The sequence below is a fragment of the Cylas formicarius genome, unplaced genomic scaffold (assembly GCF_029955315.1).
Source record: "Cylas formicarius isolate icCylForm1 unplaced genomic scaffold, icCylForm1.1 PGA_scaffold_5__7_contigs__length_24384050, whole genome shotgun sequence".
Lineage (NCBI taxonomy): Eukaryota > Metazoa > Arthropoda > Insecta > Coleoptera > Brentidae > Cylas > Cylas formicarius.
This window is the reverse complement of record NW_026844341.1, coordinates 2691353-2708704: the sequence shown is the minus strand read 5'-3', so window position 1 is coordinate 2708704 and position 17352 is coordinate 2691353. Positions and strand designations below refer to the sequence as shown.

Below are 17352 nucleotides of genomic sequence, written 5' to 3'. Positions count from 1 at the left end.
CAAATTATATTTTGAAATATGTTATCTAAAAAATGCCTATCCATCATTATATTGCAAAACTCGCGTCTTAAGTTAAAATCTGTTTCCTGTAGTTTTTGTACTGGTGTGAATTTAAATGGCTCATAACTATTAATTTTAAAACACGTTTGAAGTGTGGATCGTCTTATGCTACTCCTACTTTTTTTCACTAAAAGACTGCCATTTGTTCGAAACTGCTGGTATATTTTGGCAAATAGTTTTTTCCTGGAAATCACCTATGAGGAAATTTGGCTCCATATTGTCTGAGAGCAGAAGCCGGACTTTTGTTATTGGAGATGTAACATTCTAATAGGTCGACTGTTTTCTTCTTCGTATACATTATACAAAATAGACTCAACAAAAATGCAACTTAATAAAATAAATAGAAAATAATTGAAGTCCGAAAAAATACGCTTAAAATATTATAATACACTGTACATATCAAAAAATCTGTTATGTTACCACAACCGAGAACTACTATTGTTTTAAAAGCTATCGCGATGTTCAGGTTCGGTGTTCAGATAGAGAGGTTAGTGCTCTTAATTCTCTCTCTCCCACTAACACGTGTTCCTATTTTACCGGTGAGTTATATTAACTAACTAATCAGCATACAAATTACAATCCATTAAAGAGAATTGTCCAAATGGACGTCTTTGGGGGGGATATCACCCCCCAACAAATTAAAAGAATTATAGGAGATGGCTCTCAAATTAATGAACTAGTTGAAAAGGAAATTATTTTGTATGAAAACGAAGATGCTGGCCCCTTCATAGTCTATATTGAATCCGCGGCGAAATCTGATCGTAATATAGGTAGATATAACAATCTTAAAATAGCAAGAAAAATTTTTAACCTTCATCTCAAGGACGTTAAAAAAAATCACAACAAAGGTAAGATATGAAGCAGCCAACAATCTCCTAAAAAACCAACATATTTTAGACAAAGGTTTTCATTCCATTTAATTTTGTCACAAGTAAAGGTATTGTAAGGAACGTAGATATAGATGAAGATATCGAAAAAAAATTTGAAAATATATGCAAATCTTCAGCAAAGATAATTCAAGCCAAAAGACTTAATCGTAAAATAATTGTAGATAACAAGACTCAGTATAAACCAACCGGTACTGTCTTATTCACATTTCGAGGGGTTCTTCTACCAAAGCACATTTACTTTTATGACCTTCCCCTTCCGGTAAATGTTTATATCCCCCCTGTCACTCAATGCTATAAATGCCTACTCTACGGACATACCAGGAAAAATTGCAAAGGAAGGGAAAAATTTTTTAATTGCGTAGACAATCCACATAGCTCAGACTTCCCCACTCAATACTCGTGTACCCAGAAATGTCATTTTTGCAGAAATGAACACAGAACTACTTCGAAAAGCTGCCCCGAATTCAAACGACAGCAAAACATTAAACGGATTATGACGTACGAAAACTTAACCTTCTATGATGCCAACAAACTATGCGCTAAAACCTACAATAATAATAATGAAGTATTTTCATACCAACCAAACGAATTCCCTTCTTTAAGAAATAATACGTTTAACAAGAATGAGAATTACCCATACAGGAACACTATATCCCCTTCTCAAAGACGGCTAGCAGACTTCACCAACAAAACTAAGAGAACCTACCAACAAACGGTCTCAGGGGAACCCAACAAAAAAAGACTGATCCACAAAAGCTATGACAGACAGTCCCATGACGACAATATTTACTTTCCTAATTCTAGACCGGAAAGAACACACGCTACAAATTCCCCTATATTTGACGACCCAATCTACAATCAACATTCCAGAACTACCAAAGAAATTAATGCCTCAAGTAAAAGTGCCCCTCAAGACATCCCTCTGAACTTACCCTCGACCAGTACATCTAATTTAAAACGATATGATGATAACCCTACTTATAGATCCATTAAGGAACTAGTCCTAAATTTACCAGAAGAAAAACAACATGAAATTAAAAACTTTATTCTTAACTATATGAACCTAAGTAATTATACGGATCTTGACGACCCTTGTTTTAATTAAATTTTAATATAACTAAATAAAATTCAATTAAAAAAAAATACTTCAGTGGAACCTAAGAAGTATCAATTCAAACAGAACGGAACTAATCTCATTAATCAGTTGCCCTATAAATGAGATACCCGATCTTGATATCTACAATTCTTTTATAAAGCTGGGCATCAAAGCCCCTCTTAACATATCTGCTGTAATAATTAAACCCAATCAAAAGATTACAGATATCATAATTTCCTTTTTAAACTTTAATAAAATTAAACTGTAACGTTATATCTATCATTAATATTTTCAGAATCCATTCTCTCCAACAAATCCAACCTTTATGCCCTCTTCCCCCCCATATGTTTGTATTACTAACAGATACCTCCCTTACCGAATAATTTACTCTTTATTGAGCAACGTAAATAATATGAAACATCTAAGGGTAAAAGTAGATAGGAGTTCCCAGAAGCTCTGCTCGTCAAGCTGAGGACTCCCCTAATGAGCTGGCAGACTGCCTAGTTGCAAAGCCAAAATATTGACAAGAAGAAGAAGAAGAAAGCTATCGCGATGATTACGTCAAAAAGGTCAAAATTGATAATACATATTTTCAATTTTGTGTTTGTGTTTCAACATTCAGGTTTCTATATATTTTTTAAAGACAATATTTTTTAAAGGTCTTTTTTCCATTATAGGACCTTATTTACAAGATTCTTAAATTATGAATGTAAAAGAATTTATGTATTATTGCAAAATGATTGCCAATTAAGCCAAAACGGTAAGTCGTATAATTGAAAATTCTATTAAAGTGGCTATTCGAAAATCCAATAATATGCAATTTAAGAAAATTGAGAAAAGTATCATTTTGTTAATAAGCAAAGCAACAATGATGCTTTAAACATAACCCGAATTCGCAACTAAATATCGTTGAATTTGTCTTTGAAAGGACTATCCAAAAATGCAATAAAATGTAGGCTGTTCTATTTAAAAAAAATGTAACTTTGTTTTACCACTCTGTATATAAAAAAGCGACGATTAGAAAGATAAAAAAAATAAAGGTAATTTTAATAGAAACAACTTTTGTATTTAATTTTTTTTTTGTAACTCCCGTAGGTTTCGAGATAAGGTATAGGCCCCTCTTAAACGGACCGCGTTATCTCAAATATTACGATAGTTTCAACAAATATTAATTTTCTTAAATGTCACTAAGTTTCACTGTTTTCACTGTCCACCAGGTGCAAAAAGTCCCTAATAAGATGGTTTTAGCTGAACATTGTTTTAATGTTTCATCAAATCAGGTCAAATTTACTGTGCTTATAGTCAATCGACAGTAACGAGAGATAAAATCGAAACGAACGTCTATCGCATTTACGAACGGATCTATCTGAGATTCACGATGTCTGATAGTGACTTGTAATCCATTTTAGAATTGAGTTAGATTAAATTATTTAAAACTTGGTTTCCAGGATACAAAAAACAAAGGCGTTAGAAACCAACTGATTGGTAGTCAATGGTCCACTGAACAATTAATTACAAGGGGCACTCCGTAAGGATGTTGTCTGTCGCCAACGCTTTTTAAAGTGTATGTGGATAGTCTTTCATTTCTAATAGCCATTTCTATGCCATTCGCTGAAAACTAAAATGTAATCATATTGGTAAAATAAAAAAAATTGCATTAATTACCAAAAATGGAATAATTAAATCCAGGCATTTTATTAAAAACTGATAAAAAATCTTTCAAAAAATGTTGTGCTACCAAATTTCTCGGAGAGATTCTGGAAAAATATTTATTCTACAAAAAAAGCCATAAGCAGCTTAGATTTTTGTAGAAAATATTTTACAAAATACAATATATTAACTTTTCCTTGTCTCTATATCTTGATAATGTTCACAAAAAAATAAAAATCTGCATAGTCTGTCCCAATCTTCGTCGTGTTGGCTTTAACGAAGTTATTACCTATTGTTATTGGGTAAAGCCATAAACAAAAAAAATATTCCTACTTCTGTGACAAGGCAGGGGTGGGACAGGTATATTTCTTTCTTTCTGATATATTTCTTGAGTGTTGACCATTTGTGGCAGTGTTGAATATTCTTTTTTACTGTGCGTTTTGAAAAAGTTATTTTACGTCGCGTCGAAATCATTTGTCGCTTGGTGCAAAACAGGTTGTGAAAAATGTGTATGAAATTGTAATCAGTATTGAACAAAAAGCTTTAACCTGTTTACTTACAAAAGGCAAATAGTAATGGAATCACCCAGATTACGCACTTATTTAATTCCCAATAAGTGTTATTGTCAGGCGTCTGCTATGCCCAAAGTACCAGCCTCGTCAAGTTCAAAAACTGAAATCCAGGAATGTTTCTTAAAAAATGATATTTATTTTGAATTCAGTTACAAAAAAGCTCAACTTTGGGAAGTCCTAAATTCATATACAGTTAAAAAACAGTATGTTTGCGATAATTTGGCTGGAAAAACTCAGAACAGCACATTATACAAAAGAACATAAATCCTATTATAATAATATGTTATAATATAATAAAATTGCAATTATGCATAGATATTTCTAGCTATAATTTATTGTATATACTTAATGTCATTGGTTTTTTATAAGTGTAATTTAATAAGATTATTCATACTTAAATAAACAAAGAAAACCTTGGAAAGTCCGTCCCCAATGTCCTGTCCTTTAATCTACCGGACCCGAATTTTATTGCCGTCGGTAGGTAACTTCCATAATTGCGGACAAAAGCCAGCAGGATGAAGATTGAGACACCTACCATTGTCACACGTTGGACAGCAATATCCAAACCATATAGGTATAAAATGCCTAAATAAATTATTTGAAATAAATAGCAAATGTACGGCAAACCTTCAAAAAAAAATGTTTTAAAAAAATATTAACATCTTTTTTGTTGAATAAAAACTACTGTGTATTAACTGGAACAATTTTTTAAAGATGAAAATATATAATAATGTTTGATTGGGTTTGATTTTCAATATATACATTTCTTAAATATTTTATTATGATCTTATATGTCTGTTTTTGAGTTATATTTTGTATGTTAAATTTTAGCTACTAAGTTTATTATGCTGATGATGACCATAATGGCAACTAATAAATGCTTACCGAAGGTGAAAACAGACCGAGTAAAAAATATATTTTTAATTGTGTGTTCAGAAAATGTTTCGCCTTATTGTCATTAGCTCTTGCTTTCTTTTAAGTAGCAACTCAGAGGAGTTTTAAGTAGCAGTTAAATGGCAGAATTTGTTAAATGACCACACTAATAAGCTTAATTTTGGGACAGTGTCCGTTTTTGTTAGTCCTAAGAGGCAGTTACAGAATATATAAAAAAAGCTTAATTATTGAACATTCCGGCATTTCAGTTTAGCTTGATCATTATCATCAGCACTTACTTTATTTTAAGTAGAAGACTTTGAAGCAACAGCTAGAGGCTGTTGCATTATCTCATTAATTTGATTAATTATTCAAAAGTCATAATTTTAAAAAAGTACTCGCCAGGCATTTTCGCTCAACCCACTATCGTCGTCAGCACTTACTTTGTTTTAAGTAGTAATCAAAAAAGACTTTTAAGCAGTAGCATGATATGTCATTTGACCTTACTAATTAGGTCATTTTTGTTTTTTTATTTTTATTTTATATAGCACGTGAATTTAAGAAGGCTTTTAAAAGGCAGCTAAAAGTAGAATATATTAAAAATGACCTTATTAGTTAGCTTAATGATTCGACGGTTCTTATTTTAAGGTGGTACTCGCATGGTAGTTTTGCTTATGCACATTTACTTTATTAATAAGTAGTGCCATCAGCACTCACTTTATTTTAAGTGGCAATTAACTCCAAGAAGACTTTTAAGTAGTAGTTAAATACAGCATATGTTAAATGAACTCTCTAATTTAATTTGTTTTAAACCAAACTACTCCCTTCAACGATGAAGTCAAAATTGTCTCTGATTATGCTTCGGTAAATAAAAGAATTTCCAAACCAAATAACTAACCAAAATTCAAGTGATCTTGTGTAGCATATTAAGCTTTGCGATACTAGATTTACTGCTAATTTATCACTCAATTAGTTCTTTGTTTTGGTTAATTGCCTATAAATATAATAAAAAATAAAAAGTGGGACACAATCTAAGGTTTTCAAAATTGGTTTAAAATATTTGGTGAATCGAAAGCTGCCTCTACCTCTAGCACATACTTCCAGTTTTTTGCACAGTTCTTTTCACGCAGTTTAGGTGTTTAGCAGTTTAGTTAGACTGAAAATGACCTTTCGCATACAGCCTTATCTTGTACTCTGCTTACTTCCGCAATAAAGAAGGAACAAAAAAAAACATCAGTAAATGGAACCAAATGGACCAAAAATTGGCTACTCAAAAGAAATAATTGTTCTCTTGTCACACATTGGATTGGTTTATTACCTAAGAGTGGATAAGGAAATTTAGTTGAACCCTGAGATTTCTTGCTACTGATAAAATATATGACGATTTCAAGTTTTCTATGATAATATCGCCTCAGACTTTGAGAGATAGTATTAGAGATATGTACTGCAATATTTGAAAACTAAAAAAAGAGGCTATGAAGATATGAAAATCAGTTTTTGTATTAACACTTGATAGGCATCAATATTTTTGTCCCTATCGCTATATTCTTTACTTTTTATTTTCCATAAACATGGAAAGTTTTTGTATAGTTCTATACATTCGCTTCACACTTGCTTACTTCGGTTCTACATTTTGTCTATTTAGTTTCTTTTATTAATGAAATCATCCAATGAACAGAACTAAACTCAGGCCAAATTTCAAGTTTTTTTGGGTCACCATAATACTGCAACTCTGTGAGAATATCGAAAAACATAACTTAGCTCTCGCTTAACCGCCATCTCCATGAAACTCACCACTACGCCGTATAGTTGATTGGAATTATTATTTATTAATAACGGTTATATTGCGTATTAATGACTTACTGGGTTCTCTGAATAAAGTACCAACCTTAACATTTCATCTTCTACCGCTTCATCGAGTAGGACCGGTTCATTTTTCGTATATTCAGTTCTTAACGCCATTTCACTGGGAAATTTAACAGGATAGGGAAGAGTGTACCAGATTTGATTTGTCACTATACTTCAATCACCACTAAAGCCGCTTGTTATGTTAAAACAATTTTAATGATCGCCCATTTTAACGAGTGTCGCACAAAAACCTGTAGTAATTGCGAAAAAATTGCATCGCATGTTCGCTAGTTATGCATCTATTTTTTTCCCATAATCGGTGTAGATTTTCACCGCAAAACGGCCACCACAAGCGACGAAAATTTAATACATAATTTTGCGGGAGTGTGTGCGTCTGTACCCGAGGTATTATTCTGAGCGATACTTTTAATTACTTTTATAATACTTTAATCTTATCAGGATTGTTTTTGCTTTTCGAGTGCTCATCGAGATCGCATTCCTCCCGCCCGCAAGATGGTCAGACTTCGATCCATCGGAATGTTTGCCTATACCATTAAATTAAGTACCCGCGTAGGATATTGTGCGGCATGCCTGGTGTTTGCATATCATAATTTGAACATGTCTCCAAAAAAAAAGGAGAAAATGTTCAATTTCATTTCATAAATATTTATCAATTTATTAACTGAAATGAACTTCACTCTCCAATCTTAGGTATACACCTGCAACCTGAAGCTGTCATTTTGTCTTTTTGGACTGACCGTTAAAAGAGTTGTGAAGCTAACCGCTACTTAAAGTAGAGATATACTCCAATTGCTGAAGTTCATAAATGTGCTGGAATTTTATTTACTTGGTAACAGTGAATTTTGATCAATTTCCGTTATCTTTTATGTAATCCTTCACTGAATCTTCTCCTTCCGACAGTGTATATATATATATATATATATATATATATATATATATATATATATATATATATATATATATATATATATATATATATATATATATATTGATGGCCCAAAAAGATCCAGTGATGATTTCAAATTTCAAGTTTGCCTAAAGCAATTCTGAAGTTATTTCTGGATACCCACCACCACTTTCCCTTAAGAGGTAGACCAAAAACTATTCTACAAAAATGAATAGAATTTATCCCAACTTTAAAAGGTTCATTTTTGTTATTTGCAATATTGGATTATTTCTCAAAAAACGTTATTTAAAATTCAGGAATATGATTACGCCCACTGGCGGCCATTTTAGAATTTTAAAAATAATATCCAGTATTTTTTCTTGTCCGCTTTGGTCATAAGTATTTTTATCTTAAGTTTTTAAGAAAATTACTTTTCGAGAGAGGGCCTTTTTAATTGACTACCCGATGGGCTATGTTTTTGTTGTTGTTGTCGGGTATTTCTGTTATTATTAGAGAAATAGAGCGGTGCGGTTTTCTCAATGTTGTGTTCGATTTTCGTACTCCGTTGTTCAGGTATAGGGTGTATTGTAAATACCCTGAACCGTAATAAGGTGAGCTAAAGTTTTTTTTTAAATCGAATACTCTATATATTTTTTACTTTGATTGCGCTTTTTATACGCTATTATTATTATTCAAAAAAAGGGCAGCGACACAATCAAAAATAATAATCATACAAAAAACTGCTCAAACGTATACGAATTCTTCATTTTTGTAATATATATACAAGTGGTAAATATTAGTTAAATATTACATTATCGTTACAAATGTTTATTACTGAGCCATGTTGTTTAACAATAATTCTCAGAAGATGACCAATTTCCACAATGGTTAAAAATGCATCTGATAGGCCATAAAATTAATAGGCATTTTTTTCTGGTAAACGAAAAATTCCAGGTGTTCATCGAAAATTTTAAATAATTTAATGGGTATAATCGGATTTTATATCGTGAATCATAAGAAATATACTGGGTTAGTCAAAAGTCGCATCTCGGGAAATATATGACTGAAATTTGGAATAGGAGGGGTTTCTAATTAAACTGGATCCAATGGTGACATAGACAGCGTTGCCAAACTTATGTTTGTTCCCTAAGCAAACAAACTTTTTTTATTTCAAGTAGAAAGCGTAGCACCCTATACCCAAATTGATTGACGATTGAATGATTTAATCAACAAACTAAAATGTGATTTATGAACGATATATTTAATAATTTTAAAGAATTGGTAGACTTAAATAACAATATATACTATTTAAAAACAAAGAAAAAAGATGTTCATTTTAATAAAAGCTCAAACTGACGTCCTTCTGCCACTTGACAGTGTCCTAAGCGATCTGAAATTTCCCTTGCGGTATTTTGTAGAGCATTCGGTATTATAGCTCCTATTTCGAGTCTTATCCGCTCTTGTAAGTCAGCCAAGATGTTGGATTTGATTTTGAACACTTTAGTTTCTAGGTGACTCCAAATAAAAAAATCTAGGAGGTTTAAATCCGGTGAACAAGGAGGCCACTCGATCGTTCCTCTTTGTTCGATCCACCGATTTGAAAACGTTTATTTCAAGTACTCTTTTATATGGGGAGGTGCCCCATCTTTCTGAAACCATATTCAGTTATCAATCATTCCTATTTCGCCATTTCTGATATTCGGATATAGCAACATTTATTGGAGATAACTTGCGTCCGCCAATTCAGTCGATTAACCAAGGAGGAGGAACTTTTATTTAAAATCCAATTCCATCCGTAGATCCTGATCATTTTCAGAGAATTCCTGAAGGAGGTGTGCCTTGTATGGCTTATACTAACTTTTTGCCAAAATTCTACTCGCTGATGATTAAGTAGCAAAAACAATTGAATTTGGGTATTGGTTATGTCACACGGAGAATACTTACAATTTTACGAGCAATCCAGAAATGGAATAAAAACATACCCTTTCTATTTAAAATAAGAAAGTTTGGTAGCTTAGGGAAAAATATTTGTAATAGTAGGACCGCCTGAGTTACCATTGTATCCATAAATTTCATATATTTCAATCTAAACTAATCTAAACTGTGGACTAACCCCGTATAAGCGAAACGTCAACGATAAACTCGTTTGTGTTTAATATGCTTTTCAAAATTCGAAGCAAAAACAATTCCTCATCATTAGCGGTAGAGGGACAGAATTTGAAATCATTGAAATATAATTGAACATCAAACAGAAATTTAAAAGAAATATTATGTAATAAATTTTTGTTATTTGTGATGGTTGGACTAGTTTTAATTTATTAGTGCTACAAAATTTTTGTTTAATATGCGGGATTGATCCCAGTCAATCAATGTCATGATCCTCATTACTGGATAATGTGTTCAGACATTTGACTGACAGTAATGACACAAAATATTTCAACAACGACTGAACTGGATAATAATTTTAAACTCTTCTCTTTTTTTTTTATTTTAAAAACTATTATTTAGACTAACAAATAATATATTCCAAGTAAAATTATAATTTCATTCAAGAAATCGAATACCGCTTCTTATCTGTTCGAATACCAATATTTTAGCACTTTATTTTCCACATAAGTTGGATCTTTGATAAATGGCACTAGAAGCAGCAGCTCGTAGCTGTTCAAAACCTACACGCACAGGCGCACACACACTGAGGACTTAATAGCGCGATAAGCAGAACGCTGAATAGCTCTGATCGACTGAAACGTGAGTCGTTTGTTTTTTTTTTCAAAGTCACAAGGGTGTTATGGGAATGGCAAACAGTAAAATTATTAAATTTGCACCTTGTATTTGTACGAAAAATTCACAAATTTCCTGAGAAACAATACGTTTTGAATCGAATTGATTTATATTAGTGAACCGATAATTGAAGAATTCCTATTTTTTAATATAATAGTACAGCGTGTCCTCCGTAATTATCGAAGTTACAAAGATGCAATCCCTACTTTTTTGATACTCTAAACATGATATAATCAGATTCTAAATAGCACCTACATTTCGTGAGCTACGAGAGAAAATTGAAAAATGAAGATGAAACACATTTTGATTTTTCATTGCAATTTTTTGGAAAACATTTCAAACTTAAAGCTTTTCCCTTTCCAGGACCGTCATCAGAGTTAGTTACGGTATTTTTTCTTATTTCCTTACAATAAAATTAGTTTTTATTGCGAATTAAATTAATATAGTGTCACAAAATATCATTTTTTAATTATAGCACTGTTATTGTTAACTCACTTTACAATCCTTATTTAAGTGTAACTGTCAGTTTGAAATATGCAATCCCTCTGTTAAAGAGAATATCAGAATACATACGAGGTGTGTGCAAAAAGTAAGGTGACTTTTAAGTTTTGTGAAAAAGTATTTATTTATTTAGCAAAATTATTATTATCAAAGTTAGCCTCCCAGATATAATACACTTGTACCGACGTTTTTTCCAATTTTCGAAGCACTTCTGGTAAGCCTTCAGTTCTCCCAGCGATTTTTTCTTTATCTCCTGAGTCGTTCCAAACCTCCTTCCTTTCATTCGTGTCTTGAGTTTTGGGAACAGGAAAAAGTCGCAGGGGGCCATATCCGGTGAATATGGTGGCTGAGGCATGACCGTGGTTTTGTCTTTGGCCAAAAAGTTAGACACATGCAATCATGAGTGAGGAGGTGCATTATGGTGATGCAAAATCCATGAATTGTTTTCCCCAATTCCGGACTCTTTCTTTGTATTGCTTCTTGCAAACGGCGGTTAGCTTCAAGCTCTTTATTAACCGTACGACCTTGTGGTAAGAACTCTTAAGGTAACACGTCACGATAATCAAAGAAAACGGTAGGCAAAACCTTGACATTTGATCGAACTTGACGTGCTTTTTTCGATCTTGGCGATTCTGGGTTCTTTCATTGGGGACGACTGGGCTTTGGTTTCGACGTCATAACCCATGATTCGTCACCACTTATGACCTTTTTGAGCATATCAGGATCGTCATTGACGTTGTTTAACAGCTCTTCAGCTATGCTCCTTAGAAGGTCCTTTTGTTCAAAATTAAGCGGTTTCGGAACAAATTTTGCTGCTACACGTTTCATGTTTCATAATATTGTGACTCTACAAACAACTCTATGGAGGGTGGCTATTGGTTTCATCTTCTTATAGCTTGATTTTCAGTTTATCCAACAAGTTCGATTTGATAAAGGCAATATATTTTCCTTCTTATTAGGTTCCTGGTCACTATTGTCCATACTGAGAGTTTGAAAATCACTATGATTATTCCTTTTCTTCAATTCGCAACTATTAATAATATCCCTTATCGACGATATTTGCGTTTTTGTAAGTAGACAGGTTTCTTTTAAATCTTGTTGTTGAATATTAAAGTTTCAAATTTTTTGTTATATTCTCGTAAAATAACTTTTTCGAAACGCACAGTAAAAACAGACTATTATTCAACACTATCACAAATGGTCAACACTCAAGAAATATATCAGAAAGAAAAAAATATACCTGGCCCACCCCTGCCTTGTCACTCAAGTAAGAACATTTTTTTTTCTTAATGGCTTCACCCAATAACAATAGGTAATAACATCGTTAGAGTTTTGTTGTTGTTGCGCCCAACAAAATTATTACGAACGGTAAACTCTTAATTAGCCAAGTCAAGCATGGAGCAGTTTCTTTAAAGAACCATAGGCAAGTTTAGTTTTATCAGTGCAATTAAAATAAACAAACAAGGTAAAAAGATATTTGAAGATTCGCAAATTGAATGTTGAAGGAATGTCCTTTACATTCGGCAATGAATGATTTGTGATATATTGTTAATACGGAACATACTGAAGAAAATTGGCGATATCAGGAAGAGAGCGAGGTGTGGCGTTTAACCTTTGTCAACATCAGAACCCAATTACAGACTTAAAGTGCAATCGATTTCGGTGTAAAGTCTGTTCATAGATATAAGAAAGTGCCTAACTGATACGAATTAAGGAAAGACCCGGGCAAGCTCTAAGACTGAAATATGGCCGACAGGTCCGTACTTTGCTTAGAATTTAATTATTTGGGGTGTTGTTCGGAAAGATACTAAACAATATTTATTTATTTATGTATGTATTTATGTTTAAATTATTCACATACTATATCAGTATCAATATCGCTATCATTGACTGTTCTAATTATTATTTGTTCTATATTAATTGCAATATGGATATACGATTGTTCTGCTTTTTCTATATGTTTAATATGTGAATTTGCCCAACTTTGTGCAGGGATGTTAAAAACTTCGGTTTCTATAAGGAGGAGGACATTGGAGTTAATACGGGGAAAAACTTTGTTAAGACGAATGGCAGATTTCAGTTGATCCCAAACATGTTCAATGGGATTAAATATAGAGTGGTAAAGTGGAAGCCTTGAAACTGTATGCCCTAGATTTTTTGCATAATTATCAAAATCGTATTCCTTTTGTAGCTTCAAGCTTTGTAGAAATCTTCGTGAAAATAAATGTCGAAAATGAGGAAGGGGTTTTAGTCAACTGTCTACTGTGATAACTTGCATTGTCCATTACAATGATGCTATTAGGAGAAATGTTTGGAACTAGTTTGTTTTCAAACCAACTTTCAAATAAATCAGCGGTGGTGTCTTCATGGTAATCCAGAGAAGAATCTTTAATATTTTTCACAGACAGAGAAAGTCCATTTGAAATCCAACCATCTTTAGAGCCAGCATGCAAAATAGTTATTCTTTTACCTCTTTTTGATGGCGCGTTTGTTTTACACTTATCAGTTGAGTCAACTCAACTCTTTTCCGGGGTATCATAAGTGTCGAACCAGGTTCCATCCAAGTAAATAATTGGCCTTTGTTGTTCTCTGTAAATCCTAATTTTTTCTTGATATTCCAGTCGCCATTTCCGAATTCTAAAAGATTCTACTAAAACTTGCCTTTTGTCAATTTTTTTAAATTTAAAACCCATATGTTGAAAACACTTTCATAAAGTAGTTCTGCCACATTTAACACCGGTTTCATCTTTTTCAAGCCTCCTAATTAAGATATCTAATGTAGCCACGCTTTGTTCCTCGTATAACTGGTAAATTTTACGCCGTATTATATCTTGATCACTCTCATCTACACTCCAGAAAATGTCAGCATCGCTTCTTTTTTTCCTCGCTGAAATTGGATTATTCACAATTTTCCATACAGTTGATGTTGGAATTTTCGTCAATGTGGCCGTTTCTTCTAAAGATGCTTGCTTGCTGGCACCACGTTCAATGAGAGATAAATAAACATTGATTATAACTTCCTTAGTCTCAATAGAATAGTGTTTTTTACATTTGGGCGGGAGCATCTCCTGAGATACACTAGACTCGCACATATTTTGCATAATACGCACACGATTCAACACACTCTGTATTACACACGAAATAGGAATGATTACTAATAAACTGAAACTAAGTAGTATACCAAACCAAAGAATATTAAACACAGGTAGGTATAAAATTTTTTTCTATTACTGACCACAATTTTACCTGAATCTAAATTCCGAAACTTTAGGTAATAATCTTGTTGCATTGTATGTTAATGACCACCCTTGGATAATCCCATTCAAAAGCAATTGGTCACTTTCTTATATCTATGACAGATACCAAAGTTTATTTATAAAGGTTAAATTTAATAGAATAAAAATGACAATTGTGGAACTAAGGTTCTTTTCTGACACTATGTATACGTATATTTATACCCTACTGAAATTTAATAAATATGTTACGAGATCAATTTATAGTTGTGGACTTTGTTTGATATTTTTATTATTACGCAAACTGTGGGCTGTTATTATTTTTCTCTTGAAAAGAGCCAAAAATAAATTTTTGCAGAACTCGTGTTTTACTTATTATTCCAAAAACAAATATTTCGCTAAAATTTATGAATGTTTATAATAAACATGAATTATTACTAAGAATTAAAAACGCAGGTTTACCCGACACTGGCGGCAGTTCCATCTCGAGGTTTTGAGTTGTGCAACTGGCTGTACCTTTCCTAGATTGGTTCTACTCTATCTGTGTGTTTTATAATAATTATTAATTATTTTTATAATAATTATTAATTATTTTTATAATAATTATTAATATTTAAGCATTTCTTCCCCATTTTCAAACCGTACTAATACATGTGGTACTATCTACGTGATAGATACACTCTATTTGTTGATTGACGTAATATTTTTTGTTATTCGTCTGATCTTTTCTGACTTACCTTTTACATACAGAAGAGTGAGAGCGTGTCTTTCTTTAGATGGTATTATTCAGTACGACATTTCAAGGGTGAAAGATTGAGATTTAGCATTAGCATTAGTTTAGTGGAAATTACTTAAGTTTACACTTTATAGCGGCCCGAAACTTTGTGTATTTAAAAATAAAGGCAATGAAACTTTAAAGTTTTTAGTTGCATTTAAATCCAGTTTTTAACCAATGTTACCTGCTGTCGCAGACAGTTCGTCATTGTCATATTGTCAAAATCTGTCAGATGCTATTAAATTTTCATGCGCACAAGATCATTCTGTACGAATATATCATAGCCGCTTATTGATTTCGTTGTTACTTACCGAATGTGGACGAATTCGTCGTCGTCCGAGCCGTTATCCATATTCGATGTTTCATCGGCGTCCTGAAACAGAAACGAATTCGATGTACCTCGCGATAGTCTAAAAAATGTTATTTTTTAAGGAAATCAGTGGCGTGTCACTGACTGACTATGAACAAATAATATGTTGGTTAATTAGGTCGCCACTACACTTTTTTTGTGATCTATAGCAAAATATCTAGTTTTTACTTACTAACTAATGTCTTTCAGAAAAAAAATATTACAAGACTGTTTTTTTTGTACTTTTACACTTTTAATGAAAAAACATAACATCCTAAGAACAATATAAATACTAAACGATTATTATTTAAAAAAATACCTACTATTAATAATTTTTAACAAAATTGTCTGTTAATAAATTTATAACAAAAAATAAAATAATAGCATTTTTGAAAAAACTAGAATCTAGAATCTAGATAAGTTCTTGAAAGTGTCTTCCACCACCAGCTCTTCCTCATATTGCCGCGCACTCTTTGAAATCAACCTCCAGTGTTTCTTATTAAAGCTCTACAGACAGACAATTAATTAAGTAAGGAATAAAAATGATGTCATATTAACGATATTGTTATGACAATGCAGAGAAGAGGTTTTTAATTTTTTAAGCGAAAACACATTGAAGTGAAAATTCAAGAAATTGAATTTCTTTAGAAACAATTGGAGATCGTGAGAATAATTTTTATTTTGAGAGATCAATATCTGCGAAAATAGACATGCGAAATTCCGTCACTAACGTATTTTAAAAAATTGCATTAAAATACATGAACTGGTATTACAGATATAAAGAAAAATAACCAAAAACTAACCAAAACTTCACCACCCCGTATATCAAAAGTTAAGAAGTTTAAGACATATGTGTAAAGTCTTCTTTTTAAAATAGAACCAAAAATCGCCCCCCTAATTATTGAGATTCAATTAGAAAACACCCTGTATACAGATATTCGATTATTAGACTTCATTATTGAATATTTGAATTACGATAAACGCTTATCGTTGTTGATTTTTATACAATTGCGATCGTAAATGAGGCAACTCGGAGGAGCAAATTTCAAATATTGATTTTCCATACCCCCACTATTAATTTTGGTAAAAAATTTAAAAATCTAATACTTAAATGGTATGCTATTGTCAAATATACATAAAGTACATTTTATTTTTTGTTTTTGCTGGTCCCTGAGTTATTCTTGTATACTGGCAGTAAATACGAGTAGAATATCGGATTTGCTACATCCTGTGTCAACACGTCAAAAGATTAAAAGAAGATTCTAATGGGTTAAATTGGTTAGGTATGGCACACAAACATAAATAAAGTGTGTTTGTTTATAGGCTGCGAATGGTAAGAGATCCAAAGAAAACTGAATTATTTCAGCAGATCCATTAGCTAACTTCATTCCGTTAAAGGATATGACATGTAGAGACAGACAAATCCCAGTTTTTTTGTATTTTACACCATTTAGCCTATGGCCTATAATATCAACCAAAATTACTCCACACTGTACAGTGTGTGTTTATGGTTTTACGTCGTATATTCCTTATTAATAACCTGCACAAACAAAAATGTCATTGGTATCTTGAATTATTGTAGATTTAAGACCTACTTTGTAGCTCGGTTATGCTTAGAAAAAAAACGCACTGGTCTGGATATAGTTTTTAGGTATGATCCCGAGGTGTCATTTTTTCATTTAATTGATATAAATACAGGTACAAAGCATATATCTATTTTTTGTCAATTTTTTATGGGTATGTCATAAAAAATATAGATTTTCTACACAAATAATTTATTTTTTATTTAATTTATTATCATTTATTACAGTTATTAC

The 17352-nt window shown here is 32.1% G+C and overlaps 1 protein-coding gene across 5 annotated transcripts in view; it reads right to left on the bottom strand.

Annotated features, from left to right (window-relative positions):
- Nucleotides 1–17352, bottom strand: part of LOC132702136 (myogenesis-regulating glycosidase) — a 67213-nt gene that overhangs the window by 37064 nt on the left and 12797 nt on the right. For 3 of the 5 annotated variants that reach the window (XM_060670583.1, XM_060670584.1, XM_060670586.1), the window contains one exon: nucleotides 15498–15559. In XM_060670583.1, coding sequence (XP_060526566.1) covers nucleotides 15498–15559 — 62 coding nt within the window. Of the gene's footprint in view, nucleotides 1–7029; nucleotides 7380–10482; nucleotides 10580–15497; nucleotides 15560–17352 lie in introns of those variants that run through there. The other 2 variants (XM_060670587.1, XM_060670588.1) reach the window with 2 other exon arrangements.